Source organism: Pteropus vampyrus, unplaced genomic scaffold, assembly GCF_000151845.1.
Source record: "Pteropus vampyrus isolate Shadow unplaced genomic scaffold, Pvam_2.0 Scaffold31, whole genome shotgun sequence".
In the NCBI taxonomy this organism is placed as follows: domain Eukaryota; kingdom Metazoa; phylum Chordata; class Mammalia; order Chiroptera; family Pteropodidae; genus Pteropus; species Pteropus vampyrus.
In genome coordinates, this window is record NW_011888812.1 from 126,734 (window position 1) to 154,719 (window position 27,986).

Genomic DNA, 27,986 nt, shown 5'->3' on the forward strand with positions numbered 1-27,986 from the left:
GATTCCATTTGTGTGAAATGTCCAGAGTAGGCAAATCTAAAGAGACAAAGTAGATTTGTGGTGACCTAGGGATGGAGGACTTGAGGATGAATGAGGAGTGACTGTTAATGTATATAGGGTTTCTTTTGGGGATGATAAAAATGTTCTGAAATTGATTTTGGTGATGGTTGCACAATTCCATGAATATACTAAAAACTTGAATTTTACTATTTAAATGGGTGAATTGAATGTGAATTATATCTAATAAAATTGTTATTTTAAAAAGTGTCTTTATCTCAGAAGACTGCCCTTATTTTAGTATTTTTGTTGAGTTTACTATTTACCTTTTCCAAGTTTGTGCTGCATTTCTCTGGCATCTTCTTACTGTTAAAAGTAAAGAGAAGCATGTAGCTATACATTTGCATAGGAGAATCCTCAAGAGAAGCCTGGATGGCCGCACCTTTCAGTCTTGTTGAGGGACAGTACCCGAGAGAACCATCAACTCTGTCATTTCAGAAATTATTCAGTGTCCTAGACCTGACCAGACCTAGGTTGTCACAGGAGGCTGAAGTATATCAGCATTATGCTGCTATTCATCTTGGCCCAACCTTATATTCTCTATGTGTAGGAAAACTAAGGAGCCATATGAAGATAAACATTTTCTTGGTGGCCATGACATCACCACATGAGCTTGTAGTTTCATAGCATTTGCAGTGATAAGCTAAAGCATCTGTCTCTATTATAAGAATATAGTTGTTTATAAAATTAGACATACTGTGTTCGTGAACTGAGATATCCCTTTTCCTAACAGGGCTGGGTTTCTTCTGTCAGTAAGTAAAATTTCAACTTAAAAAGTAAATAAAAATTAAATAAATCAAATAAAATGTTAATAGTCATCTTTTATGAGTGACAGTATTTCACTGTGTTCTTGTTTGAAGTATCTACTGCCAACATTCTCATCTCGTGTCTAGCAAAAGTCCCACAAACCCATTTTACTCTATTTTATATTAGGTTTCAAGGTTTTAAAGAAGTAGAAAGGATTTGGTCTTCATGCATGTTGATAAATTTGATTAAAAGCACGTGGCAGAAAGGGAGGGAGGGTGGGAGAGAATAAGGAGAGGGGAAAGGGGAGAGGGGAGAGAGAACAGGGGAGAGAAGAGAAAGATAGGATTTAAGGTACAGATTGCCTTTGTTAGCCTACAAATTTATGGCTTTAATACTTCTACTTGTGATACAGTGGTAAACAACAGGTTTAGTTATACCCTTCATTCAACAAACACATTTAATGTGTGCCTTGTCTGTCTACAAAAGTACAAATGATGTCTGTTCTTTACTATATCCTTAGCACTACCACATTTTAGATGCTCTGAAGGGAGTTAAGGTAGATTTAAAAAGAAGTGGAAGAACTTTCTTTAGGAGTAGAACAGAAGATCTATTTTAAGAGTGGTCCACAAATCAGAGTTCTTGCTATGATCATTTTTATACAAAAGTAGCCCAAGGGAAGAATTTGAGAGTCAGTTAAGATGTAACCAAAAAAACAAACTTTATTCATTACTGACAGATGGATATATTATTCTTTCACATGTAATTTAATTTTTAAAGTTTATTAACTCGAACATCTCTGGCAGTTTCATCTAGATTATAAGTACTTTAAGGTATTGCTTCCCAACCTTTTACATGTAATGATACACGTAGGAAATAATATTTTATGGCATACTAGGTAACCTGGAGAGAATTTTGGGCGTATTCGAATGGGACTTGGTGAAGAAATTTATTATATTTATATATTTATATAAATAAAATACAAAAGTTTTTGGTTAGATAGTTATGGCAGCCATGGAATTGTTCCACTCAGATTCCCCTTCAAGAGAACCTCCTTCAAGGAACACAGTTGACTGTGAGCTTCCAGCTGTTGCACCTTCAAATATGTCATTGCTCAAGCAGAGGCCACACTTCTGGGCTGCTCCCAGCCAATGAGCAAACAGTGTGTGTACTAGAGCTGGGCCATTCTTGCTTGATGGAGGAACTCCTCTAACAGATAATTTTTGCTCTGGGACTCTCTACCAACCCAACCAAGACTTTCTCATAGCAGCGCTATAGTTGGAGGTTCTTTCTACCCAATTCTACCTTTGCCTCTCTTTCGCAGGTATCAGAATTGCTCAAGGTCTGGGGGCTCCCTTCACCTACTCCTGCTTTCTCTCCCTGTATCCTTTACAGGCATTTCCCCCAAGAAATTTCTTGCATATTTAATCTTCTCACAGGATCTGAACTGACACAGTAATACAGAATGAATTTGTATAAAACTTCCAGTTGAAATTAATATTTTAAAATGAGAAATTTGAATTAACTTCGATGAATATAACTTTTGTATCTTAGGTTTTATGTTTGAAGTAGCTTTATTGCAGTTTGTCAAGATCTATAGTCAAGATTTTGAAAAGATATCTCCACCTTCCTGTTCCCATCAATTAGAAACTTGGCTCATTCATTAAATGGTAACAAATGGCCGAAGGAACTTATCACTCTTTGTCCAGTTGACAGAAACTCCTTTCTTATTGTTAACCAGATTTCAAATAATTTAAGTCTCTTTAAATTATATATTCTAAATACTATTATTGTTACTTTTCTTTCATTGCCAGATGTGATGTTAAAGTTTTCTAAATAGACAATTTCAAACCTCATGAACTTTTTATATTAAATATTTCAAAATGAAGTATTTATGCACATACCTGTAGCTCTATTAGTTTTAATAATTCTTTAGGATTCAGATACCACTAGTGAATTCCTTTTTACTCCATACTTTTGAAGCGATCTTTTTGCTTTGAGTCTTTTTTTAATATAGGTTAATATATACCCTTTATAAAGTCTTGTGCCCATTTTTCTTTCTTTTTGCCTAGACTTCTGTTCTTCAAGACTTAACTTTACTCCGATGTTTTTCTTTGTGTGACCCAACCTGTGTTAGAACAATTTATTTGAGAAATGTTTTCTGAGTGCATATTCTCTGCTAGGTTCCACATATATAATAGTGAACAAAAATAAGATCTTTACTGTCTTTGTACCATATTGTGAATATATAAGATTGATAACTTAGTATAACTTATGTTTTTTCCTTTCTACAACACATTTTAGCATTTTATTATATTTGACTATAATTCAGACATGTACATAAACATTTTGTCAAAAAGAATGAAAACCTTTTATACCTATGTTTTAAAGATCTTTTATGCCTCAAAGAAAGCATCTCCCTGTGACTCTTACTTGTTTTTAATAAATGCTGTGGATTAAGGGTTTACTAAATCTTAAGTATTAGTTACAGCAGAAATATACAAGAGTAGAATAGTCAGTTGCGGGGCAGATCCCAAATCTATGCAGAAAACGTCTTATCTCTGAACTTATTCTGATCAGAAGCACTGTAGGGAGGAGATGGAATAGTCTTCCCATTGGTCTAACTACTTGAGTCTAGGGCTTTGGTTCCAATACATCTTTGTCCATGTATTGGATTCAACCCTGGAGCTTTAAAAAATACTGATGCCTAAGTCCCATCCCAAAGTTTCTTATTTAATTACTATGAGGTGCATCCAGGACTAAACATGATTGTAATATGCAGCCAAGATTGAGAACCACTGTCTTAGGAGTTAGTGACAGTCAGCAGTCTCAGTTAAAGAAATTAGCAGAAGGTTTATTTTGTGTAACTGTATATAATGTATATGCTGAGAGAGCCTGGGAACAGTGCCATTCCAGTGGTGGTAACACAGACCCATAGCTCACTGAGGGTATTCGGATTGGTCAAGTCTGGGAAAATTAGAGAATCTAAATAATCATAGTAGTAGATTATAACCTCTTGAATAAAATAGGAATTCATTAATATGTACTCACATGGGAAATAAATGAATAAATTGAAAGTTTGATAAGGAAGGGATTATTTGTATAGTCTCAAATTGAAACCCCACAAAATAATTACAAAAGGAAAAGGAAGAACAAAATAATGGTGATATCTAGCAGATACCACATTAATCAAGTAATCAAAGTGAACATTTACAATAATGGAACAAATCCGAATATTTGACACCTGATAGCGTAAAATAAAATATCAGACAGACCCACACTGAGGGACATTCTACAAATAACTGATCTGCAGTATCTTAGTCAAGGTCATAGAAATCAAGGAAAGACTTGAGGAATTATTCCATATTGAAAAAGATTAAAAGAGATAAGACAATGAAATGTAATGCTTGATTCTAAATTGGATCCTTTTGCCAGAAAGGACATTATTAGTCTGAGGCTTAGATGTAGAGATGTATCATCATTCATTTCCTGGTTTTGATGATTGTATTGTGGTTATACAGGAAAATATTCTTGTTTGTAGAAGATAGAAAGTATACAGTTACTTAGCAAGTTATTCTCAGGTGGTTCAGGAAAATACTCATTGAACTGTTCTTACAACGCTAAGTTTGAGATTGTTTTAAAAATAGAAAAAATAAGTAGCTGGAACAGGGGACACAGGAAAAGAAAATGAGAAAGGTAATAGTCTCAAGGAGGTGGCAAGCCATGACTGCCAGACATGAAAGAATAAGCCCCAGAAAATATTTGACAAGTAAATGGCATGATCAGATCTGTGCTTTAAGAAATCTAACTGCATTATTGTGTAAAAAGAATCGAAGAGAAAAGGCCTAGAGTTAAGGTGGGTCAGTGCTATATTTGACATGCAAAGTGGATCACTTTTTAAACCATCCTTTATTTTAGGTAATAATCATGAATTAAATAAATAATGATAATGGGGAAAAAAGAAAATGTACACTCATGCACACACAAATCTGGTATAACTGATTGTATGGCTTACTTTGGAATTACATAACTATATGTAGAACCTCTCAGAATATTAATCTTCTCACGGGATAGTCATGTGAAGTAGTGGCAATTTATCTAGGAATGATATCTTTCATGGAATTCATTTTCCAAATAAAGCTATTTAAGTACTAAAGTGCTTTTTAACTGTTTTGATATATCCTGTACTTTTCTGCCTTTTAAAGCAGGATGACATTGAATTTGGTCTTCTCTCTTTTGGATGACTAATGTCCCTAATAATTGGAATATTTATTATTGTGTTTTGGAATATTGTCTAGTTCTAGATCCACTTTTGTTTTGTTGTGATCATATCTCTCAATGTCTGGTTTTCAGTTCAGTTGATGTCATAGTGTATGTATTTAATAGTTTGCCAGTTCTCTTTCTGCTGTAGTCTCAAAACCGAGGCTATGCTTTTTCCTTTTTTTAATGTTATGTTACTAAAACTCTGAAGATTAAGTGTAGAGATTTTATCATAGTGATGTACTTACGACACCTTTTAAAGTTTAATTCAGCATTATGACTAGGTTTCAAAGAATTCTGAAAAGTGGAGTTACTGTAAATAGAAGGTAATGTCATTTTACTAACTTTTCTTAGAATGTCAGATGAAATCAGATAATTTTAAAGGAAAACCACTTTGATTTCTTATTTTTAAATTTCAGAGCTCCAGAGATTATATTGGGGTTGCCATTTTGTGAAGCCATAGATATGTGGTCATTGGGATGCGTGATTGCAGAATTATTCCTTGGATGGCCGCTCTACCCAGGAGCTTTGGAGTATGACCAGGTAACTGAACCATCATGATAATCTAGTAGAATTAGTAGGTTGTAAAGAAAGAATGCACTTAATCCAGTATCTAATACACGTGAAAATCTTTTTTAAATAAAATGACAAAACCTGAGATCCTGTGGATTTTCAATTCAAGATCTCAAAACTATTTGATTTTTAAAAATTTCTTTTATAATACTAATTTTCATAAACAAAGTTACAATCTGCAAGCCCCCAAAACTGTTTTTTAAAACAATTGGGATAATTTTTTTGTATCATTTTTATATAATAAACATATAAAGGGCTGGACTATGTCCAATTAAATAATAGTGCTTTGCTCAGTTGACAAACTTTGATGATGAATGAAATGTCATCTTCTCCCAAGGAATAAAAGGCATCATTTAAATACTGGTCTTAAACCAACAACCATTATTGGTCTTAAATATCTCAGTCACCTGAACCTTCTTTTGTATTTTTAGCTGTTTTTGAATGGTGCTAAAGTCTAGTTTAACATTATTTAAATGATTCTCAGTAGAATCCAGCAACTTACTTCATTAAACACTTTTCGTGATAATTTCCAGGTATGTTCATTAGCTTCTCTACGCTTTTAGACAATATTGCTTGCTATTTTCCCAATTTTTCTTGATTTTTATTTTATTCTATATTTTTTAATTTTTATAAGAGTTTATTTGAGCCAAACTGACCATACATGCTGGGGTGCAAATTCTCTAAATGCTCCCCTATTTTCTTGATTTTTAATATCAAGATTTATTTTTGGAGTAATCATTACCTTATTCACTACTATTTGAAAGAGTTTCATTACATCTCCCTTATTAGATATATATACTCATTTTAGTGGAAAATATTAGTAAAAATTAACAAAGTTGATACATTAATTTTATCTTTATAGTAAAAATTAAAGTTGGTACATTAATTTTATCTTTATAGTAAAAATTAACAAAGTTGATACATTAATTTTATCTTTCTGTAATTGGCTTGTAGTGGACAAATATAACTTTTATTCAAATGATATACTATTTAACTTTGGGGCATGAAAAAATAGAAAATAGAACATTTCAAATACACATGATGTAAATGTAACAATAAAATTTTGTGCCTTATTTTCAGGGCTGAGCTTTCTATATCAAAAGGGATATGAGAGGTAGCTAGTTTGATGACATAAATTTTGCTAAGATGACTCTAAAATTAATCATTTAATATTAATTATTAGATTAGCTATAAGTATTAACATCAGTTTCTTCTTCTAATGACTTTCTATTTATAAACCTCTTTTAGGCCATGTTTCCTATTCTATACCTATTCCTCTGCATTCAGCATACCTCTTATAACAGACTGTTTCTGTAAAATTTTCCATACATACTGGTTTCCTTCAGCTTTTTATTCGACCACTAATTTTCATGCAAATGCTAAACTATTGCTAGTTTTGAAAGAGTTGGTGATCTAGTTGGAGAGTCCCATAATTCTTAGCTGCTGAAGTACTGAGGTGCCAGTCAAATGCTAGAAATATACCTTTGGCTTTGTGGACTAGTTTATGACATGCATACTACTCTGGAGCAGGACACCATCTGGTGGCAGTTTCAGGTTGATTTGTTATCATACTATGGATTTGGGCTTCACAATTCTAGTCTTGGACAATTGATGTTAGTACTGAAAAAGACCCTACTGATTATCTAGTTACTGCCCTTTCCAGTTTTATAAAGGATAAAACTGAGGCCCAGGAAAAGGAAATGACTATTAAAATTTTGTCACAATAGTAGTTTAAGACAAATACCCGACCAATACTTAGTTTTTCTAAATTCTGTAATAGAATTTAAACTGTTAATCTGATTCAGATTAATAGTATTTTCAGACTGTATGTCACTTTAATTCTAGAATGGTACAGTAATTTAAAAAAGTTATGATCATTTAGTGTCACTAGTTGCACAGTTATCAATTCAGTGAATTGGTACTGTGCTTGAGTCCTTTCCTGTCTTAATTGTAGATATATTGTCCTATTAGTGTTTTCTATACTGGATTTTAACTTATACTTACCAGGGAAATATCAGAAACATTCTAGGGAGTTAAATAATAATTTTTATGGATAGATAGACAGTATTTAGTTGGTAAATGTCAATTGTTCTTACAAAACGTTTGTTGGAGTTTAGATAGAATCTAAACTATCTAAAAGTCTGAATTTAAATTCAAATTTCATACTTGATAATTTCAAATTATATCTTTATAAAGTTCACTGTTTCAACTCCAGGGTGGTAGTGGGAATCTTTAAAGGATTCTGCTTTGTCAAATTGCAAAGAGACCCATTCAAGGTGGCTCGAGTAAGAGTCCTTTTATTTCTATGTGGACTATCAAAAAATCCAAGAATAGAGCTATAATATGATTAGATTCTGTGAAATCTAGAGTGGGAGGTACTTTGTATTCAAGGCAGCACTGGAGGAATTAATAGGCATTGGTGGATCACTGAGGTGTGGGATCATACGTGTGACTTCACTGCTCTTCAGTGCTTCTGTCTTTTCTGATTCTAACTTGCTACTCAGAATTTCTGCGCAGTCTTAACTTTGGTTAGGTTAACGTAGCCATCAAACTCCAGCTCGATCTTATCACTCTTTGGCTCATCCCCAAACGGTAATTGGTATTTCTTAGTTTACGTTCCTGGTAATATAAATCTGATTTGGTAAGATTATTTCCAGTTGAGTTCACAGGGCAAATTTATGAGTTAATTGCTTCTGAGTCAGGTTCCCACCCTTTACCCACTGGGCACAGAGGAGGGAAACAGTGTGTCCCTTCATATATTGGCAGTTGTTATACATGGAACAATTTTCCTTCAAAATATTGGGCAGGCATGACCAAAAATAAACCTACAAATTCATTTGATGCTTTTTTGTTGTTGTTGTTGTTGTTGTTTTTCCCCAGTGCCATACCAACTTGCCAGGTATATTAATTGCTGTTTTCTCTTTGCTCTTTTAGCACTTTATTTTCTTTCTCATAATGGTGCTTCCTAGCTTAATTGCAGAGTATGTGCTTAAATATTTATTCTACTGAATTATATGCTTTTTGAATACTGACACCATATTTTATTTATTTGTGTATCTTTAGGATCTGACATATAATAAATGCTCTGTGCATGTTTGTTGAAATTGAATTGTTGAACACCTTTCCTACCATCTAAGAGACTCTGTAGCATCTAGGTTCTGAACTCTTAGTACTATTCTATTTTCTGTTTCCGTGAAACAAGGAACTCAGCCACTTTGGATGTGGGGTGAAGGGAAGACATCACACTTCACTTTAAATGAAATGAAACTAGTTTGTAAAGTCGAGATTTCAGTTATATGTCATGTAAAATTGGGTATAAACAAGGATAAACATAGAATCTATTGTCAGGAGGCTCACAGTCTAGTAGGGAAAACAGACATTAAAAAATAAGTGTAATTTAGTATTATTAATGTATTAAATGTATGTTCTAGGTGTGATGGTAACACAGAGGAAAGTGATCACTTCTTTTTGGGATGGTTAGGCATAGCTGTACAGAGGAGAAGTTCTTGAACTAAGTCTTGAAGAAGAAATAGTAAAAGTTTGTCACATGGATTTGGAGAAATGGGAGAGGATACACAGGGATATTGATGAGTAGGAGGAAAGAGAAACTAGCCTATGCAAAGTTTAGCATGGTGCTAGATGGGGCTTGAGTACAGGTGCATGTAAAGAGCAGGGAAGAGACAAAGCTGGAGGAGACTGTATGTCATGATTAGAGGTTTGGAATCGATCCTATAGGCAGTAATTTTATACAGGAGAGTAACAGATTTGCATTTTGCCAAATTCATTGTTAGTATTGTGGATAATGCATTGAAGGTGAGTAGATGGGGTCATTAGGGAAGTGAAATTGTATAACTCAGAATTGTATAACTCATGAAATTGTATAACTCAGAATTGAAGAAGACCTGGAAATAGAGGTGGAGAGGAGGGACAGTTATGAAAAATACTAATGAGGTAAAATTGGTAGGGTTTTGGATGTTGGAGGGAGGGTGATGAGTGAGAGGTGCTTGTTTGGCATAAATTTCAGGTTTCTGATTTAAGTGGTTGGTGTTGCTATTCATCAACGAGGAAAAGGCATGAGAATTAACAGAATTAAGGGAAAGTCAGTTTAGGATATGTTGTTAACTTTGAGATACATAAAGGCCAGCTGGGTGGAAAGTTTCAATAAGCAGCTGGATCTAGAGCTCCAGAGATGGAGATAAATATTTAGATACAGATGTAGAGATAAAACTATGGACACTTGGAGCTTGTAAAGGGAAAGAAGACAGATAAAACTCTGGAATACAATGACATATAAAGAACAAATGGAGAAGGCAATTAAAGAGTGTCAAGAAGTAGGAAGAGAACCAGAAAGAAACAATGTTCGGAAGTGGAAGGAACAGAGTTTATAAGTAAAAAGATAGTAGCCAAAAATATCCATATAAAATATGGATTAACATTGGACTATTCAACGTGTCAGTTATTAACAGGCCATTACTTATCTTGGCACCATATCATGGGAGTGATAGTAAAATTCATACTGTCGTTTCTTGAGGTACGAATGGGAAGTAAAATATAGGCTATTTTAAGACATTTTGTTAATTTTTGTAAGAGTTTATTTGAGCCATACAGATAACATATGCTGGGGAACAAGATCTCAAGTCCTCACTTAAGACTCTTTAACTTAGAAGAGTTTTAAATAGTTAAGAGCAATTCTTCATTTTGAGGATAGAAGATAATAAATATTTTTGTAGATTGAGGGGAAAGATCTCAAAGAGGAAGAAATAAAAGATGCAGGAGATGGATTAACTGATGATGTAATACCCTTGAGGTTTAACAAAAAAAACAAACCCTGTGTTCTTAAATACAATTTAGAGGAGTTAAGCCCCTCTTTATTCCCGATGCTGCCCAGTCATTAAGTTGGAGAACAGATATTTGAGGGCCTGCTATGTATCATGGGTGTATGTGTAAGTAAAGAAAACAATCTTTTCCTTTATGAAATTTACATTCTAATAATGGAGAATGGGATAAGAAAATAGAAAGTAAACATATAGAATATCAGTTGTCAAAAAGCATGGCAGAGAAAAATACTACAGAATAAGGAAGATAACAGGTACCAGAGTACCAAAGAGAAGAGAGCTTATTGCTATTTATTGGCAGGCTATGGAAGGCCTCACGAAAAAAGTGACATCTGAACTGAGAGCTGAAGGTAGTGAAAAATGAGCTATACAGATGCCTAGGCAAAGAGTGTTCCAAACAGAAGGATATGAAGTTTTCAGTGGCCCTGAGACTGGACCTTTTCAGTGTTCTGAGAGTGCTCATCTATACTCGTGTCTCTTCCTCTCGTGGCTCAACCATGCCAGTGACAGAGATGTATCCTCTTCAATGCTCCCACAGTAATCTACGAAGTCTTTATAAATTTAAGTCTCTCTTAAATCCACTCCTTCCTTTCTATTTCTACTAAGTCTCTCAGTTCAGTCACCCCCTCCCCGCCATCTCTCCTCTGGCCTTACCCACCCTCTCCTATTCTTAGATATTTTGTTAAAAATGTAATTGGTCAATTTCCTGCCTAGATTTCTCCATGGTTTCCCATTATTACTTTCTGGAGTAATATTCAAACTCCTTAACCAACTGATAAATCCTTTCGCTTTCTAGTTCAGTTTGATCTCTTGTTTTTCCCTTAGTTAACCTCATACTTTAGTCTTCGACTGTGTAGGTGTTTTCTTTTGATTTCCCATATTTACTCATAACCTCAACACAAATCATAATAAGATTTTCCCCACTTCTCAACGGCTAAAAAACTCATTTGTTCTTTAAGAACCAAGTTGAGTATCACATCCTCTGGAACTTTATGTGACAACATTATTTTAGGTATTTCTTCTCTGTCTTTCCATAAAGCATGCATTTATTATGGTACTTATAACACTGCATTATAATTGTTTACTTGTGTGTTCCCCACCAGACTGTGGATTTCTTGAGAGTGCAAATTATATCATTTAATTCTTGACCAAATATCTAGCATAGTCTTTGATGTATAATAGGCATTTAAATAATATCTGTTACATGAAAGAATAAACTCTTCTGTTTTGTAAATTATTTTTCAGATTCGATACATTTCTCAGACTCAAGGTTTACCAGGAGAACAGTTGTTAAATGTGGGTACAAAATCCACAAGATTTTTTTGCAGAGAAACAGATATTTCTCATTCTGGTTGGAGATTAAAGGTAATTCATTAAAAAAATATTTAGAAAAACATATTTCTAAGATGCCTCACGTATATTGGTTATACACTCCATGCTTAGTTTTATTTTATTGTATTTCTTCTTTTGAATTTTCATTTTTGACCCCTTCCCCCCCTCCCTTTTTTTTTTAATGAAGAAAGCCCTTTTACAATAACCTAGCTCACTCTCTAACCTGGGAACATAATTATCAACTCATCTTAAATGATTTTTAAAATTTTATATGTATAATTAGTTTTGTGTTGTGTGTTTGCGTCTCCTCTACCTAGTTCTTCAGCATTAACGTTGATAGGACAGGGACTGAATCTAATCACTTAGTAACCCAAGTACCTAATTTATTCCTGGATTTTTGGGGATCAATATATCATCAATGTTTAACTTTGTAATTATTTTGTTTAAGGAGGTTGTTATATATGGAATATTTTTTTTTTTTACCTGAGCCAAGCTCTTCTAATTTTTTTTGTACTTTTAAAAATTACATTTAGATAACTATTCTTTCAAAACTACTGCTTGCCTTAGAATATTCAGTTATATTAGACTGCTTAAGTATTGAAAGAATAAAAATTTACAAATGGTGGGTAATAATATATATTTTTCCCCTCTTTGATATATTCACTAAGACACTAGAAGAGCATGAGGCAGAGACAGGAATGAAGTCTAAAGAAGCCAGAAAGTACATCTTCAACAATCTGGATGACATAGTGCATGTGAGTACCGCAGTCACATTTGTCAATCTTATATGCTTAAGGCGGTAGACGTGATTGGTAAGGATGCCAAAACATGTTAATCATTTTCTAAAAGAATATAGAATACTCGCTGTTTTTAAGCTTTTCAAACAAAATGATTTTAAGATTTCAACCTTTCAGGAACTAAATTGCATTTGTCTTTGAATATTTAATTTACACTATCCTGTTCTTTAGTCAAAAGCATTTTCCTTAAAAGGGAAAAATCCTAGCAAACAAATTTATTTTCCCTGTATCTCATTAAAGATGGGTATTTGTTCAATCCATCTCTAATGAGATGGGGAAAAAAAATTTTTTCTGCTTTGAATGCCATTTGATACTTTAAAACATTTTAAGGATTTGTTAAACTCAGTTCTTTCCCATTTCAAAATAATTGTAGTTCTCTGTTCTTTCCTTGTTGTATTTTTTTTAAATGTGAAACTTTAATATATGCTATGGCTTATTTTTATTTGATGATTTGAAATTTTGATTTTGCAGGTGAACACAGTGATGGATTTGGAAGGAAGTGATCTTTTGGCTGAGAAAGCTGATAGAAGAGAATTCGTTAGTCTGTTGAAGAAAATGTTGCTAATTGATGCAGATTTAAGAGTTACTCCAGCTGAGACTTTGAACCATCCTTTTGTTAATATGAAACATCTTCTAGATTTCCCTCATAGCAACCAGTATGTTACTTTAAAATCTTTTAAAATGATTCTGAAGAAATAATAATGCTAAGTCCGTAGAAATCAGTGTGTTAGAAAAAATGATTCAATTTCTTCATTAAATATAAGTAACTGAGTTAAAAGAGGTTAAGCTAACTTGACCAAGTTCACATAGGTTAGTAAGTGGCGACGTAGAGCTAGAACGCAAATCTGAATTTCATTTCAGTGTTCTTTTTCCAAAATACTATACTGAAAATGACCAAGTGATTTTGTTTTTACATGACATTTCTTACCTTAATAACCAGACATATATATACTAAAAGGAAATGTTAACAGGCCGAAGGAAGTAAATGACTTTAAATAGCTTCTTTTAATATTTTAAAAAGAGTGAAGAAAGTATAGGGATGAACCAATATCCCTTATTGTGGATTACCCTTAAATTTGGTGTTTTTATAAAGTCCAACTGCTATCTTCTCCCCCTACCATCGCCTCTTAAAAATGCCTAATGGTTTCTATATATAAGTCCTTCGAAGATAATATGATAACTCCATACTTGGTACCATTAATTTTGAGATATGTAGATCTTGAAATTTTGGAAAATTTACTTAGAGTAGGAATAAAATTATAGTGTGCTAACCAAAAAATGCTTACTATTGCTTTGATGTCTTAAAATATTGCAGGTATAAGACACACTTTTACTCGCTTTAAAGTTCAATCTTTTCTTGTAGGATTTCCTGATAGAAACAGTATTGGAAATAAGCAGATTTAAGTGCAAGTCATAGAATCTTTTTCTTTTGGAAATAATTTTTAAGTTAATGTACATTAATTTTAAACTACTCTAAACATTTAAAATAATATTACAATCACCCCTCCCCCTTTCTTTTTTTTACAGCGTAAAGTCCTGTTTTCATATTATGGATATTTGTAAGTCCCACCCAAATTCATGTGACACAAATAATCACAATAAAACTTCACTTTTAAGACCAGTTGCTTCAAGCAGTACTGCTAATCTGACAGCAAATTTTACTAAAATTGGCACATTAAGAAGTCAGGTAAGAATTTATTAATTTATGCTCTTTTTTTTTTTATGATTGCTCTCTTTGCTTTTGGAGTATACAGAAGTCTCATGTCAGCAATTAGAAGTTACAGTGCTGGTGAGGTCTTACTATTGCCATTCCGTTAAATCTCTTAATATTTCAGGGTAACAATTAGAACATACCCTTCCAAATTCTTTTTTTTCCTTTCATCTTTCCTTCTTTCAATATCCGTTACCTACCCTTCTATGCCACACCTCTACAAAAAGTAAAGTTCAGTAAAATCAGTTTCTGGACCCATTTTCATCGTACAATTAAGATTTTAAGAAGTATGTTTGAATTCTATTTATAAAGCATGTGTGTAGCAATTAGACTGCTCTGTATAATGCCACCACGTACGTTGATCATTTCAGGCATTAACCACATCTGCTCATTCAGTTGTGCACCATGGGATTCCTCTGCAGGCTGGAACTGCTCATTTTGGTTGTGGTGATGCTTTTCAGCAGACACTGATTATCTGTCCCCCAGCTATTCAAGGTATTCTTTCATTTAAATTGCATTTTGAATTTAGGCATGCATGATTTTATAACAAGCTGAGCATCTTTTCATTAGTATAGTTTTTGTTACATTTGAATTTAATTTAAGCTGGTCGCTAGCCTTTAGACCAGTGATGTTCATTTCTTGACTTGAGCTCCATTGTGATCATCATTAACAAAATGGGTCATACTACAGTTATAGTTCCTGTAGAGTCTAGCACGATAAAATACCTTAGTAGAAATTAATGAGCTTGACAAGCTATGGATTGTCCTATACTGATATCACTGCTCCAGATGGTCAGGTTACTGCACAGCATTTGTGACTGAAAGTCCACTAGACAGCATTTGTGACTGAAAGTCCACTAGACAGCAAAGTGACTGAAAGTCCACTTTTTAAAATTTTGGTCAAAGGAATTCTGTCCCAAAATGTCATTGTCTTGTTCCTTATCCATAGCTTAGTTTTTTTTTTTTTTTTAAGGATTGATTTTGACTAAATTAGATTATGTCCCTTACTTAGATAAAAATAGCAGTTAAATCCTCAAGTGTGTGATAGGTGGCAGAGTACCTTTGAAGAGGCCATGAATTTTCAAGTGGGAATTTCTTAGTGGTTTTTAGAGGGCAATAGCAGCAGACTTTGCAACTGGAATAACCAGATTAAAACCCTACTTCTTAGGTCCTTTCCTATTATTTTGCCCTTGCTAGGCTTTAACATCTAGTTATTTTTTAAAAGCAAGAGGTTAATTACAAATGGGTTCCTAAATGACTCTTTGAAACGTGCTGGTAATACTGTATATATGGTGTAAGTGAAAGAAGTTGGTGCTAAGTCAGAACACTTGGGACATAGCCGTTTCTGCAGTTTGCTGTGTTATCCTAGACAGGTCTGTTAACCTGTTTCAACCTTAGTCAAAGGAAGCAGACTGAATAGATATGGCCTTGGTCATTTCTAGATGTAATATTTCTGGATTCTGAAGATTATTTGAATTTTTTATTTGATTTAAGGGTTTGAGCAATTTTAAAAAGTTTTTATTTTAATGGCTCCCACAGTACCTAAGAAAGTACCAAGAATATGTTTGTTGACTTGATTAGCTAGTAATAAGAGATGTGGAAACATGTCAACTCTTTAGCCACTTTTGTTCTACCAGGGTAGCTTTCTTTTATCTTTATATATTGGGCTTTCATATAAAGTTTCATTGAGAGAAAGATTTGTGTTGTTAAAAATATAAAAAACAACTGTTTGGATGGTCAAGGTGAAATTTGTCCAATGGTGTTCTAAGTATCTGTGACATAACCCATGGCTGGTCTCTAATAATAAAAAATACCTGTATCATTATATTGTCGGCACTCTTAAAGATGCTGCTGTGTTTGTTTTCCTCAACTGTTTATTATAAAAATTTAAAACATATAGAAAAGTTCACAGAATAATATAATGCCTCGTACCCTAGATTCAACAAGTGTTAACATTTGCCATATTTTTGTGTGTGTGTGGTTTTATTTTATTTTTTACTTTTTTAATTTTTAATTTAATTTTATTTTTAACATTTTATTTTTTTATTTTTCCCTCTCTCCCTTCCCCGTTCCCTTCTGGTAACCATGAGACACATTTCTAAATAGGGTTAAGCATCATTCTTAAAATATTTAATGAAGTTAAACAAATCTTTTATCTTTTTATGTGACTTATAATTGATAAAAGGTTAGTAACCTTTCTGTATATATGTTAGCAACTAAATGAGTGGTTCATAATAGGGTAACAGGAAGAAAAGGAGATACTCTCAGGCTTATCAACTCATTAAATGTCAAAACCAGTACTTTTAAATTAGACTTAATAGTGAGACAAAGCAAAATATTTGTTAGTTTGCATTCCATTTCTTGGAGAATTTGCTGAAGACATGCTTTTTGGTGGGGAGGGTGAGGAGATGAGCTTTCAGAAATAATTACAAGTTCTTTGTGGAACTTAATCTGTATCTGGTCCTTTGGGCGGAGCTCAGAGGGTAGAGCACCCCAGCAGTAGGATGAACACCTCTGTGAAGAAAATAAGCATAACAAAATCAGCGTTCTCCTTAGGATTAGCACTTAAAATATATCTGTACAATAAAAATTGTAAAATTGTTTTTCAATGGGAAAACAATTACATTTTTCTCTTAAGGCTTATTAGAGACACCCAAGATCACTTTTATTTAAAGCTGATTATGTTAGATGATCTGCCAGCCTATATCGAAGTAACTGCTATAATAAACTGGAATTATGAAGGATTGAATTTATTTTAGTAACTGAGCTTTCTGATTTGGGGAATGTCCCTAAAATCTTATTTGTCAAAGCTCTAAGTTGGGATGATACTAATTTATTGTCTCAAAGCTTAATTTCATAAGACAATATTTACAAGATCCTTTTCCAACATGTGACACACATATTAACATTAACAGGATCAACATGACTGATAATCCTGCTTTCTAATTTTCCTAGCAGGTAGGCAAAATGAAACATGTTTGTGCTGGAGTTCCAGCAGCTCTCTACTAGGAATACTAGTAGATTAAGCCTCACTGACCAATGCTTAGTTGTATCATCATATTAGGCAGAAAAGTTTGTTTATTTTTTTGCTTTTCCTTTGGAGGTCGAAATGAATGTGCCATTCTGAATTTTCTTGATTCATGTAAACTATCATGGCCATTGAAGTGTGAAGTTGTGATACCTTCTCTCTTTGGTGCCAAAAGTGTGTGATCTTGTGACAATTTTAAAGAAGAGAATACTAAGCATAGCTAAAAGTTTGTATGAAAAGATGAACCTGCTAGAAGATGAGGATTTTGAGTTAGATTCACTTTGCCATATCTTTATCATAGTGGCAGAACTATTTGAAAAGAAAAATAAAGCTACAAGAGTGAACTTTAAAAGGAATGGGAAGTTTCAAGAAAAATAAATGATTCAACTTTGTAGTATACATTTTAAAACAGTAGAAAGAATAGCTTTAAAACATTTTTTAGAATGATGTACAACAAAGGAGACAGAAAGTACCTCACTTTCCTAATAAGATTGCTTTGTTAGTGTTATGAAATTTTTATGTAGGGGATGGTTTTATAATCCTAATCACAATTTTAGCAGTTCTTTAAATTCAAAAGAGTTTTATAAGTTAACTCAGGGAAATATTTTTTTTCTTTTATTTGATAACTATTCTTTTATATTTCACAGGTATTCCTGCAACGCATGGCAAACCCACTAGTTATTCAATAAGAGTAGATAATACAGTTCCACTTGTAACTCAGGCCCCAGCTGTTCAGCCCCTACAAATCCGACCAGGAGTTCTGTCCCAGGTTGGTAATAATTATTTTTGCATATGTGCTGTCCTCATTATACTCAGGTGGTGGGGGTGCGGGTGCTGATGCATTTATAGCATATCAGCCTTTTATATTGGGAAACAATGAAAATGACCTGGATGGGAATTTGATCTTTTGTAGATTACTGACTTTAACTTTTACAATTATTACATGATTGTTAGTTTAATGTATGTTTTTATTTTAAGATATAGTAATATTAATCACTTGTAACTTGTTTTTTTGTGTGTGTGTTTGTTTTTGGTGCAGCAGACGTGGTCTGGTAGAACACAGCAGGTGCTGGTACCTGCCTGGCAACAGGTAGCACCCATGGCTCCTGCTGCTACTACATTAACTTCTGAGAGTGTGGCTGGTTCACAAAGGCTTGGAGACTGGGGGTAAGTTAAAAACAAAAGTAACTTTTTGTGAATAGTTTGCAAAATAGATCTTGGTAAAGAAAGGGGTTCAATTTTTCTTAATTTTATCCTTAGGAAAATGATTTCACACAGCAATCATTATAGCTCAGTGATGCCGCAACCTCTTCTAACCAGTCAGATAACTTTATCGGCCCCGCAGCCAATCAGTGTGGGCATTGCACATGTTGTCTGGCCTCAGCCTGCTACTACCAAGAAAAATAAACTGTGTCAGAACAGGTTGGTATGGATATTTTAACTTTCCTCTGCATTTTGAGAATTAATCTTTAAGATAAATTTTGCATGTACACTAAAGGGTCACTCTGTTGTATTCAAAATGACCTCTTCGATAGCTTTGTCACAAACACTAAGCCGGCTCCCTTCTCAATTTCTCAGAGGTATTTTGGTAAAACTAATGGAATGGGAGCCAGGAAGAGAGGAAATAAATGCTTTCAGTTGGTAAGATTGTCTTTATTGCCCTTTTGATTTATTCTCTACTTTTAATTTTAGTAAATTTTAGACACATAAATATCACATTTACCCAAAAAATGACTATTTGAATGTATGTAAATGTAATCTACACTGATATTTCTAGAGATAGTATTATATATTTCACAAAACTTATGATCTGTATGTTAGTGTGTTATATACATGATCTTGAACCAAGTGAAGGTTCATATTGTTTATTTTAGCAAGATGTCTTAGAAATATGTATGTACATATTTTGATTGTTGAAATGATACATTATCTCTTTGATTGCAGGAGTAATGCATTGCAGAATACCAATATCCCACATTCAGCATTTATTTCTCCAAAGATAGTAAATGGAAAAGATGTTGAGGAAGTAAGTTGTATAGAAACACAGGACAATCATAACTCAGAAGGAGAGGCAAGAAATTGTTGTGAGACATCTATCAGGCAGGACTCTGATTCATCAGTTTCAGACAAACAGCGGCAAACCATCATCATTGCTGACTCCCCAAGTCCTGCAGTGAGTGTGATCACTATTAGCAGTGACACTGATGAAGAGGAGACATCACAGAGACATTCTCTTAGAGAGTGAGTACCAAAAGCAGTTTCATGTGTTTATGCTGCATTCTTAAATAATAATGTTGACACCCTCTGGTGTAGCCAAAAAAAAAAACAAAAACAACTTTCCGTGACTTATTCCTTGTCTGTCAAAGTCCTTTGGAGTAAACTTTCTGAATGGTATTTAACTATGATTATTATAGCATTTTTCTTGTGTTTATAAGTTTTAGATTTTCGTCCATGTAGGTCACACTTAATTGTTTCATACCCTTAAATAAATTAATTTGGGGCTATTTGGGGAGTATCTTCTCATTTTTGACCCATGTTTTTTCCTTCCCTCTCTTACTAGATGTAAAGGTAGTCTAGATTGTGAAGCTTGCCAGAGCACTTTGAACATCGATCGGATGTGTTCATTAAGCAGTCCTGACAGTACTCTGAGCACCAGCTCCTCAGAGCAGTCCAGCCCATCCCCTTGCAAGAGACCGAACAGGTAAAGGAATTTCAATAGCAGTGTATAATAAATAAATATTTAGTCCATTGAAAAGTGTATGATTTTTGTCGTTGTTTAATAAGTACCTGCCAGTTTACCACAGTGGCTTCTGTCTTGAACATAATTTTTTAACTAGATCACTTTTTATAAACTCAGGCTTTAAATAATAATTTTCTTTATTGTTATAGAACAGATCTAAATGAAATATTAAAGTTCTAATAAATCATTTTTAAAGAATTATTTGTTTTTGAAAGGGTAAAAAAGCCACATTCTCAACTTCAGCTTCACAGCCTACTATTGTAACAAATTTGGAATAAGAACATATATTTTAGCAAAATAAAAAAAAAAAAAAAGTTTTGCATAATGAAGTGATGCCCCACTGTCAGTAGAATATCTGCTGCGATTTTTTTTTTTTTCCACACTGGTGATTGATTTGCATGATTTTGTCCATATTTCCATACCTACCCTTCCTTTTGGCCAGGGACATGCTTTGCCACTAGAGTAATGAGCTGCTCCTAACCTATATAATATACTAACACATTAAGAGATGAACTACAAAACTTTCAGTAAAATACATTTTATTTTAGCTTTTAGAATTTTTTTTTTTTTTTTTTTTTAGTGGAAACAAAGCTTGAATAAATTTTAGGTCTTAATTTTATACATTTGTCTTCTCTTTTTCCTTAGGAAATATGGTATTGAATACCTATAACCAAAGCTCTGTGGGAGATAGAAAGAAATTTTAACACATCTTCTTAGAAATTGCTTACAATGTGTTTTGGAAGTTGATATTATACACACACATACATAAATAGTCACATACATATGGAAATACATATATATGTAAATGTATGTCTAAGATATAAATAAAAATATGTAACTAAAAATATACATATAAAAAGAGGTGCTTCAAATTATTAAGTATGAAACGAGTGATTAAAACACACAATAAGTGCTGTAGAAACCCCAAGGAGAGATGTCATCGGGGCCCAAGAGGGTCAGGAGGAGAAGAGGAGTAATGGGACTCTGGGTGGGCCTTCAGAGAAGTAGGGAAGACCTTTCAGAGAACTGGTTGGTTAAAAGGGCCCAAATTACCACTAAAGGGATGTGTCCAAACTTTACAGTTTAATCTGAAATATGAAATCACACATGTATATGTTTATACATTTCATTTAAATTACCCAAACGAGTGCTGCTTTTGTAATGCCTTGATGAAATTATCTGTAATTTATAAAGTGGTATTTTTATGAACTTCTACTAAGGATCAAGTGGGAAAGGAAAATTTAGTGCCAAAAGGATATTCCTAAACAGGACAGAATTAAGGGTAGCAGTTGTAGCAGTCTGAAGAGAGAATAAATGTGAGAATCTAGAAAATCTGTGAAAAAAGTGTTATTGGACAAGGAAGAAGGCATAATTAGATATGAAATAACTGAATAAGACTGTCATCAATTCGCTGGAGCCTAGATATTATTTAACTTTAGATTTAATATTGAAAAATACAAGACTATTTTCTTATTGCAGTATGTCAGATGAAGAGCAGGAAAGTGGTTGTGATACCGTGGATGGCTCTCCAACATCAGACTCTTCGGGACGTGACAGTCCCTTTGCAGAGAACAGTTTTGTGGAGGACACTCACCAAAACACAGAACTGGTAACCTCTGCCAACACAGAAGCCAAACCAGCTGTCTGTACTGTTGTGGTGCCACCAATGGGACTAGAAAATGGATTAAATGCCGATGAGCATATGGCAAACACAGGTATACTGAGTCCTCCTTATTTCTCTGATTATCCCTTCAAAGGTCTTAATTTAGGAACATCAGAGATCAGCATTGCCTAAAGTCATCTCTGAATTTCCAACTCGATCCTGCCAAATCTATCTTCTTTTAAAGATTTCTATAAAAGAAATCTCTTTTTATATCATACAGTGCTTGGATACCATGAGATCTTTCTTTTCATTTAACTTTAAGGTTCTCAAATCACTGTTGTATAAAATACCTAAAGACTTTCCTAATTTTTATATGAGACGGAAAAAGCATCAACTATTTAATATTTTGTTCCTTGCCAGATTCTATATGCCAGCCATTAATAAAAGGACGATCTGCTCCTGGGAGATTAAACCAGCCTTCCACAGTGGGTAATCGTCAGCAAAAATTGACATCAGCATTCCAGCAACAGCATTTGAATTTCAGTCAGGTACGTTTGTGAATTTATAAGAGTCTTTAGGGTTCAAATTCATCAGGTTTTCACTTGGGGGAAAAATATTCTGAAACTGTATGCAATCTTAATCAATTTTATCCTTTTCATTATCCCAAGTGACTAAAGAGTAATTGCCTAATAATAGGATAATTAAACACATTATCTGTAGAACTTGAGTTCTTCAGAAAAATTAAGCTCTTAGATTTTCTTAATTATATTTTTAGTGTTTGTTTTCTTAGATCCTTTAAATCAGAGTGCACATTAATGAATCGATGGCTACAGTTTTTATGTGTTAGTAGTGGTGCTAGCGAGAGACGCCTCATTGAGTACTTTCCATCTGTTCAGCATTGTGCTCGGCAGTTGTTTCACTTGGGGAAAGAAAAGGTCATGGGTATTGGAGTCACACCCGGTTTTGCCAATAATGTGCATATTATCTTGGCCAGGTCTCTTCAGCATATCTGGACCACAGTTGATGAGAATAATGGCTTGTAGCATGGGGTTATTTTGGAATTAAATAATGTATATATAAAATGTTAGGCTTGCATATGACAAGTGCTCCACAAATGGAAGCTAGTAGTAGTGGTGGGGTAGTTAGTTATACTGCTAGCAGTGGTAGTGGCAATGTTAATATTATAATAATATGTAGTAATATTCAAATGTTAATACTAATATATAAAATCATTTTTCTCTTTAAACTTAATACAATCTAAGATTTGAGAGATCTTTGAGTTATCAGTCAGAGTTTATTGTGATTTTCCTTTCTTCCTTTCTTTTTAACTTATAAAGAATATATTTAGTACTTTTTGCTTGCTTGCTTGTTTTGGATAGGTTCATCACTTCGGATCTGGGCATCAAGAGTGGAATGGAAACTTCGGACATCGAAGACAGCAAGCTTATATCCCTACTAGTGTTACCAGTAATCCTTTCACTCTTTCTCATGGAAGTCCCAGTCACACAGCTGTGCATGCCCATCTGGCTGGAAGTACACACCTCGGAGGACAGCCTACTCTACTTCCATACCCATCATCAGCTACCCTCAGTAGTGCTGCACCAGTGGCCCACCTCTTAGCTTCTCCATGTACCTCAAGACCTATGTTACAGCATCCAACTTATAATATCTCCCATCCCAGTGGCATAGTTCACCAGGTCCCAGTGGGCATAAATCCCCGGCTGTTACCATCCCCAACCATTCATCAGACTCAGTACAAACCAATCTTCCCACCACATTCTTATATTGCAGCATCACCTGCGTATACTGGATTTCCATTAAGTCCAACAAAACTCAGCCAGTATCCATATATGTGAAAACTCAAAAAGAGTATATTGAGGAAGCTCAATGATAGAAGCATTTGATTAAAAATAAAAACATGGTATTTAATAAATATTAGCCATGGCACAAGAAAATTATTTTTGAATCATGTAGACTTGGGTGCAATTTAAACAACTTTGAGCTTTAAAAAAAAACTCACTTTTAATGTGTTTTGCACATTTGGTATAACGTCTTTGGTCATGTTATCTTCTTATGTAGTAACTCTAGACAGGTGACTTACGGGAGCAGAAGTCCAGTTTTGCTCCTGCTATTTTTTATAAAATTGCCTTCTAACTAGTGCAAGACACGTCCACATTTGGGAAGCCATTCTGTGTACAGACTTAGAGTAACAGATGCACATATGTCAGAATTACAGCATACAAGTGAATTGTATTATCTGTGTCTTAGTGTATAAATGTTGGGTCACTTACCTAAGAAATTGAGCTATTGTTCTTTACATTTGCATGTGTCTTTGCATGGGCAAAATGTTGCCTAGACTTTGCTCTTAAATGTTGTTCTTATAATCTCAGCTGCATTGTAAACCGTTCCCACACATAGTGCCTTAAATATTTGAGGTTGTTAATGTTATTACCTATATATAAATGTTGAGGACTGCAGCACTTAAAATTCAGACCTACTCTTTAGTTTTCTTTTGAGAGAGTAACGTTCATTTTTGGTTTTGTGTGGTATGATTTCAGGTCGTAGCTGTTTTTTCCTTACTAAGAGGGCAGCATGTTTGCTATAGCTGAATTCTGCTGTCAGATTTTTCAGAATGATCTAGCTTCAAGGAAAGCAAGCAGTTAGTAGTGCTTAAGAAAAATTGATTCAGTATCTAATGGATAGTTGATATCTGTCACAACACAGCATTTTATATACTGTTAAGTAAAACTGCAATACAATCTAAGTTTATTTTGGGAGTGTTTGCTGTATAATTGGATTTAATAAAATGTTTAGAGGTACAGTAGGCATGACTTTGAGTAGATAATGAAAGAAAATGCAAATTACTCATTGATTCATGATGTGGTTTCATCTTAGCTTGGGCAAACCATGCAGTATTTAATAAGTAGTAGCAGAAAATATTTACTATTGAAGCTTGAAAAGATGTGAGTTCTTTGTGTGCAATTTTTCATTTATGCATGTGAGAGGTGTTTTTTTTTTTTTTTTTTAAGTATTTTTACATTGTAGTACTTGTTTCGCTTGTTGGCGGTATTTGCTTATTTAATACATTCCGTCAGGGACAGAAATTACATGCTTTTCTTCCTAGGAAGTGTGTCTTGGGTTTTTTTCTTTCTTATTCTTATTCTTTTTTATTTTTATTTTTTTGATGGTGATGGTGATGGTGTTTAAATGAAGTTGCTTTTACAGCACCAAAGACTTAATCATCCATTTCCTATATAAAAGGTAGCTACTTTTTGCATAGACCTCAAGTATATTGTAGTGTAGAGGTGGACTTTAAGGAAAGGTATTAAACAGGCTGTGTTTTAGCTTATGGGCAAGTAATACATTGTATCATTTATCTTGAATGTATCATAGATAAGCTGCTATATAACGATTGCCACTTCAGATAGCTGTGAAATTAGGTGATTAACTAGTTGTTATTTAGCCTTCTAATTTCTGTATAAGTCTAATTACATGAAATAGAAGTTGGGGTTTTGATTTTTTACTTTGCTTTTCTGTTTGGAGTGTCATTGTAACTACTGTATTGTAAATGATGGAAAATAATTGCATATGTTATTTTGGGGTGTGTTAATTGCATCAGTATTTTATCTCTATTAATGTTTGTGCTCATCACTGCATATAAAAAACTTGGATGTATCAATGTAACTTAATTTTTTATTTTCATACTGGCATTGTAGACACTTGAGACAGCTGTATCTTGCAGGCTTGACTTAACTTTTTTTCCTTAAAAATCTGGAATATAATCTCACAGCATTTACTGGAATAAACAGTACAAAGCATTTGAGTGTAAAACTCGCCAAATGTTTTGGATTTATAGCATTTCTTTGATAAATGAATTGCATACCACTAGTACAGCTCTAGTACAGCATTGACAATAAGCTAATAATGGATAAACTTTTCTTTACTCCATTAATACAAGCAGTGTTTTATTTAATAATCATCAATGAAATAAATGTGCCTGAAGTTGATTTTAAAAATTACAGTATTAGATCATAAAATAAAAACCAGCAGTACATTTTTAGTCACACTGAAAATGAAGGACTTAATTTTCCCCACAAGTTTCAGTGTTTTTAGTAATCAATTCTATGCATTTTATATAAATAGAAATATATATATATTACACATAAAAAAGGAATAGCCTAAGATTAATTTAAAAGATTATTTACAGATGGCAAATTTATGGAGTCACTATTTAAGTAAACTTGCTGCCCTCCACAGCCTCCTAGTTTTATTTATATGGTTCAGCAGATTACTGGTATCTGCTCACTTCTTGGAAAAGAATCAATGCTGGCAGTGGATGTTTCAGAAACAAGTGCAAAGGACTGATTGATGTTTGTGCCACAACAGGTACAAAACTGGTGCAGTTTGCTTTTTGTTCAGGGCCATGTTTACTACTCTGAAATGTCCTATTTTCTGTATTTCAGCTCCAAGACTGAGATGCTGTTATTTAATGAACAGTAAATGGTAAACTTCGATGTTTTCTTAATATAATAGTCAGGTTTGATAAAGGCGTACCCCAGTTAAGTATGTTTCTCTTAACTGATTCTAATCATGGGCTTTTTATGTGGTTAAAAATAAAAAATTTCGAAAAAGTCTAAAGCATATGGACAAAAGAATCCAGACTTATACCCTCTTTAAAGCCATTTTTACCAGTTTTTTTGGTTTTAATGCTTTCTTAAATAAAACACTGCATGAATTTCAAGTTGCATATTTGCATACTATTTTATTTTTTGTTTGCATACTATTTTAATTTGCAAATTATTTTTTATCAAAAATCTTGATATTTAGTTTTCTTTTTTTCAGGGTGTTTAACTATATGTTACTGTAGTAGTAAAACCTTTTCATTTTTAAAATCTCTACTACTAATTTTAAACTTGGTTTGTATTAAGTAAAAGTTAAATCATACACTGCAAGGTGTAGGAGGATTTGTTTTAACGAACTCAATGATAGGTTTGATTACTAAGTTTGAACTGTTAACTGTTTAACAATTTTAGACTTGTGGCTTTCTTTCTTCGGTTTGTTTTTGCTTTTACTTCTATGCTACACTAGTTTGCCATGTAGCAATTGCACTGTGCAATATTACAATAAGGACTGGGAAAATTTTTATGGATGTAATGTCTATTACGGTTTGCGATAGTATTTCTCTCTAGTTCTCAGTGATTTAAATGTGACCAAGCCTTCTGTACTTTGTCACAAAAAGCGGGTTTTCCAGGTGACTATTTTGGTGAGTGTCAAAATAAGAATTTATGGTGTATTACTGTCGATTCACTTTGAATTAAAATATATATATTGCAGCAAACAGCTTGTTGACTTTGTTTCCACACCTGTCCTGCTTACAGGATAGGGAAGGAAAAGGTTGGTAGCATTGAGTACCTAACTTACGTCATCTCGTTTAATTCTCAAAACCATCTGTGAGATAGGTATCATTGTCTTCATTATATAAATGAGGAAATAGGCTCAAAATACCTAGGTAAGTTGCCCAAAGTTGCACTGCTAGTGAGGGGCGAATCTGGGATGTGAACCTGGCTATTTAACTGTAACCAATCTACTTTCCACCAGTTCTTTTAAACTGAAGTCAGAGGCAGTATGCGAGACGGACTGCAACCGGATAACCGTGGCCCATTTCATTTGAATATTATTGTCTTGAATATTTTTGAGGTAAACATTTCCGTTCAGTATGCATGGATGAACAATAGAGAATTCACATGAATTTTTAAGAGATAAAACATGAGACTTCAAAAGAATGTGGTTGTAATAGGCCAATTTAGGTTATGCCCTCAAAAAACCACCTCGTACTTAAACGGTCTGACTTTACAGGAGCATCGGTAGGAAAGTTTTGGGGGAGCACTCCAGAACACGCCAAGGAGAATATGTATTCTCAGGTTCTCTCAGTAAACTTTTAATTGAATTATAACATATACACTCTGTTATCTGGCTTCTTTCGTTTGACATTTTATTTGTAAGGTACATCCATGTTGTGTGTGGTTGTGGTTCATTTCTCTTCATTGTTTAATATTTCTTTGCATATATAATTATTTATCTGTTTTGTTGATAAACTTTTGAGTTGTTCCCACTTTTTGGCTATTATAAATATGAACATTTTTGTTCATATCTTGGTGAACACGTATGCATTTCTTTGCAGTATATATGCAAGTATAGAATTATTGGGTCATAGGGTATATACTTGTTTCACATTATTAGATAACTACAAATAGGATTCCAAAGTGATGAAAGAATTTACACTCGCTAGCAGTGTATGAGAGTTCCA

General features: G+C 33.6%; 1 protein-coding gene across 7 annotated transcripts in view; it reads left to right on the plus strand.

The window, feature by feature from the left end:
* HIPK3 (homeodomain interacting protein kinase 3) overlaps nucleotides 1-27,017 on the plus strand; it is a 79,738-nt gene extending 52,721 nt beyond the window's left edge. For 2 of the 7 annotated variants that reach the window (XM_011356794.2, XM_011356796.2), the window contains 15 exons: nucleotides 5,481-5,604; nucleotides 11,715-11,834; nucleotides 12,470-12,556; nucleotides 13,070-13,254; nucleotides 14,126-14,285; nucleotides 14,681-14,804; nucleotides 17,984-18,105; nucleotides 18,379-18,503; nucleotides 18,597-18,758; nucleotides 18,915-18,977; nucleotides 19,281-19,577; nucleotides 19,897-20,037; nucleotides 21,556-21,791; nucleotides 22,100-22,227; nucleotides 23,059-27,017. In XM_011356794.2, coding sequence (XP_011355096.1) covers nucleotides 5,481-5,604; nucleotides 11,715-11,834; nucleotides 12,470-12,556; nucleotides 13,070-13,254; nucleotides 14,126-14,285; nucleotides 14,681-14,804; nucleotides 17,984-18,105; nucleotides 18,379-18,503; nucleotides 18,597-18,758; nucleotides 18,915-18,977; nucleotides 19,281-19,577; nucleotides 19,897-20,037; nucleotides 21,556-21,791; nucleotides 22,100-22,227; nucleotides 23,059-23,535 — 2,551 coding nt within the window. In that variant the 3' untranslated portion in view covers nucleotides 23,536-27,017. Of the gene's footprint in view, nucleotides 1-5,480; nucleotides 5,605-11,714; nucleotides 11,835-12,469; nucleotides 12,557-13,069; nucleotides 13,255-14,125; nucleotides 14,286-14,680; nucleotides 14,805-17,983; nucleotides 18,106-18,375; nucleotides 18,504-18,596; nucleotides 18,759-18,914; nucleotides 18,978-19,280; nucleotides 19,578-19,896; nucleotides 20,038-21,555; nucleotides 21,792-22,099; nucleotides 22,228-23,058 lie in introns of all 7 variants that reach the window. The other 5 variants (XM_023528658.1, XM_011356793.2, XM_011356798.2 and 2 more) reach the window with 3 other exon arrangements.
* Nucleotides 27,018-27,986: the final 969 nt, after the last annotated feature.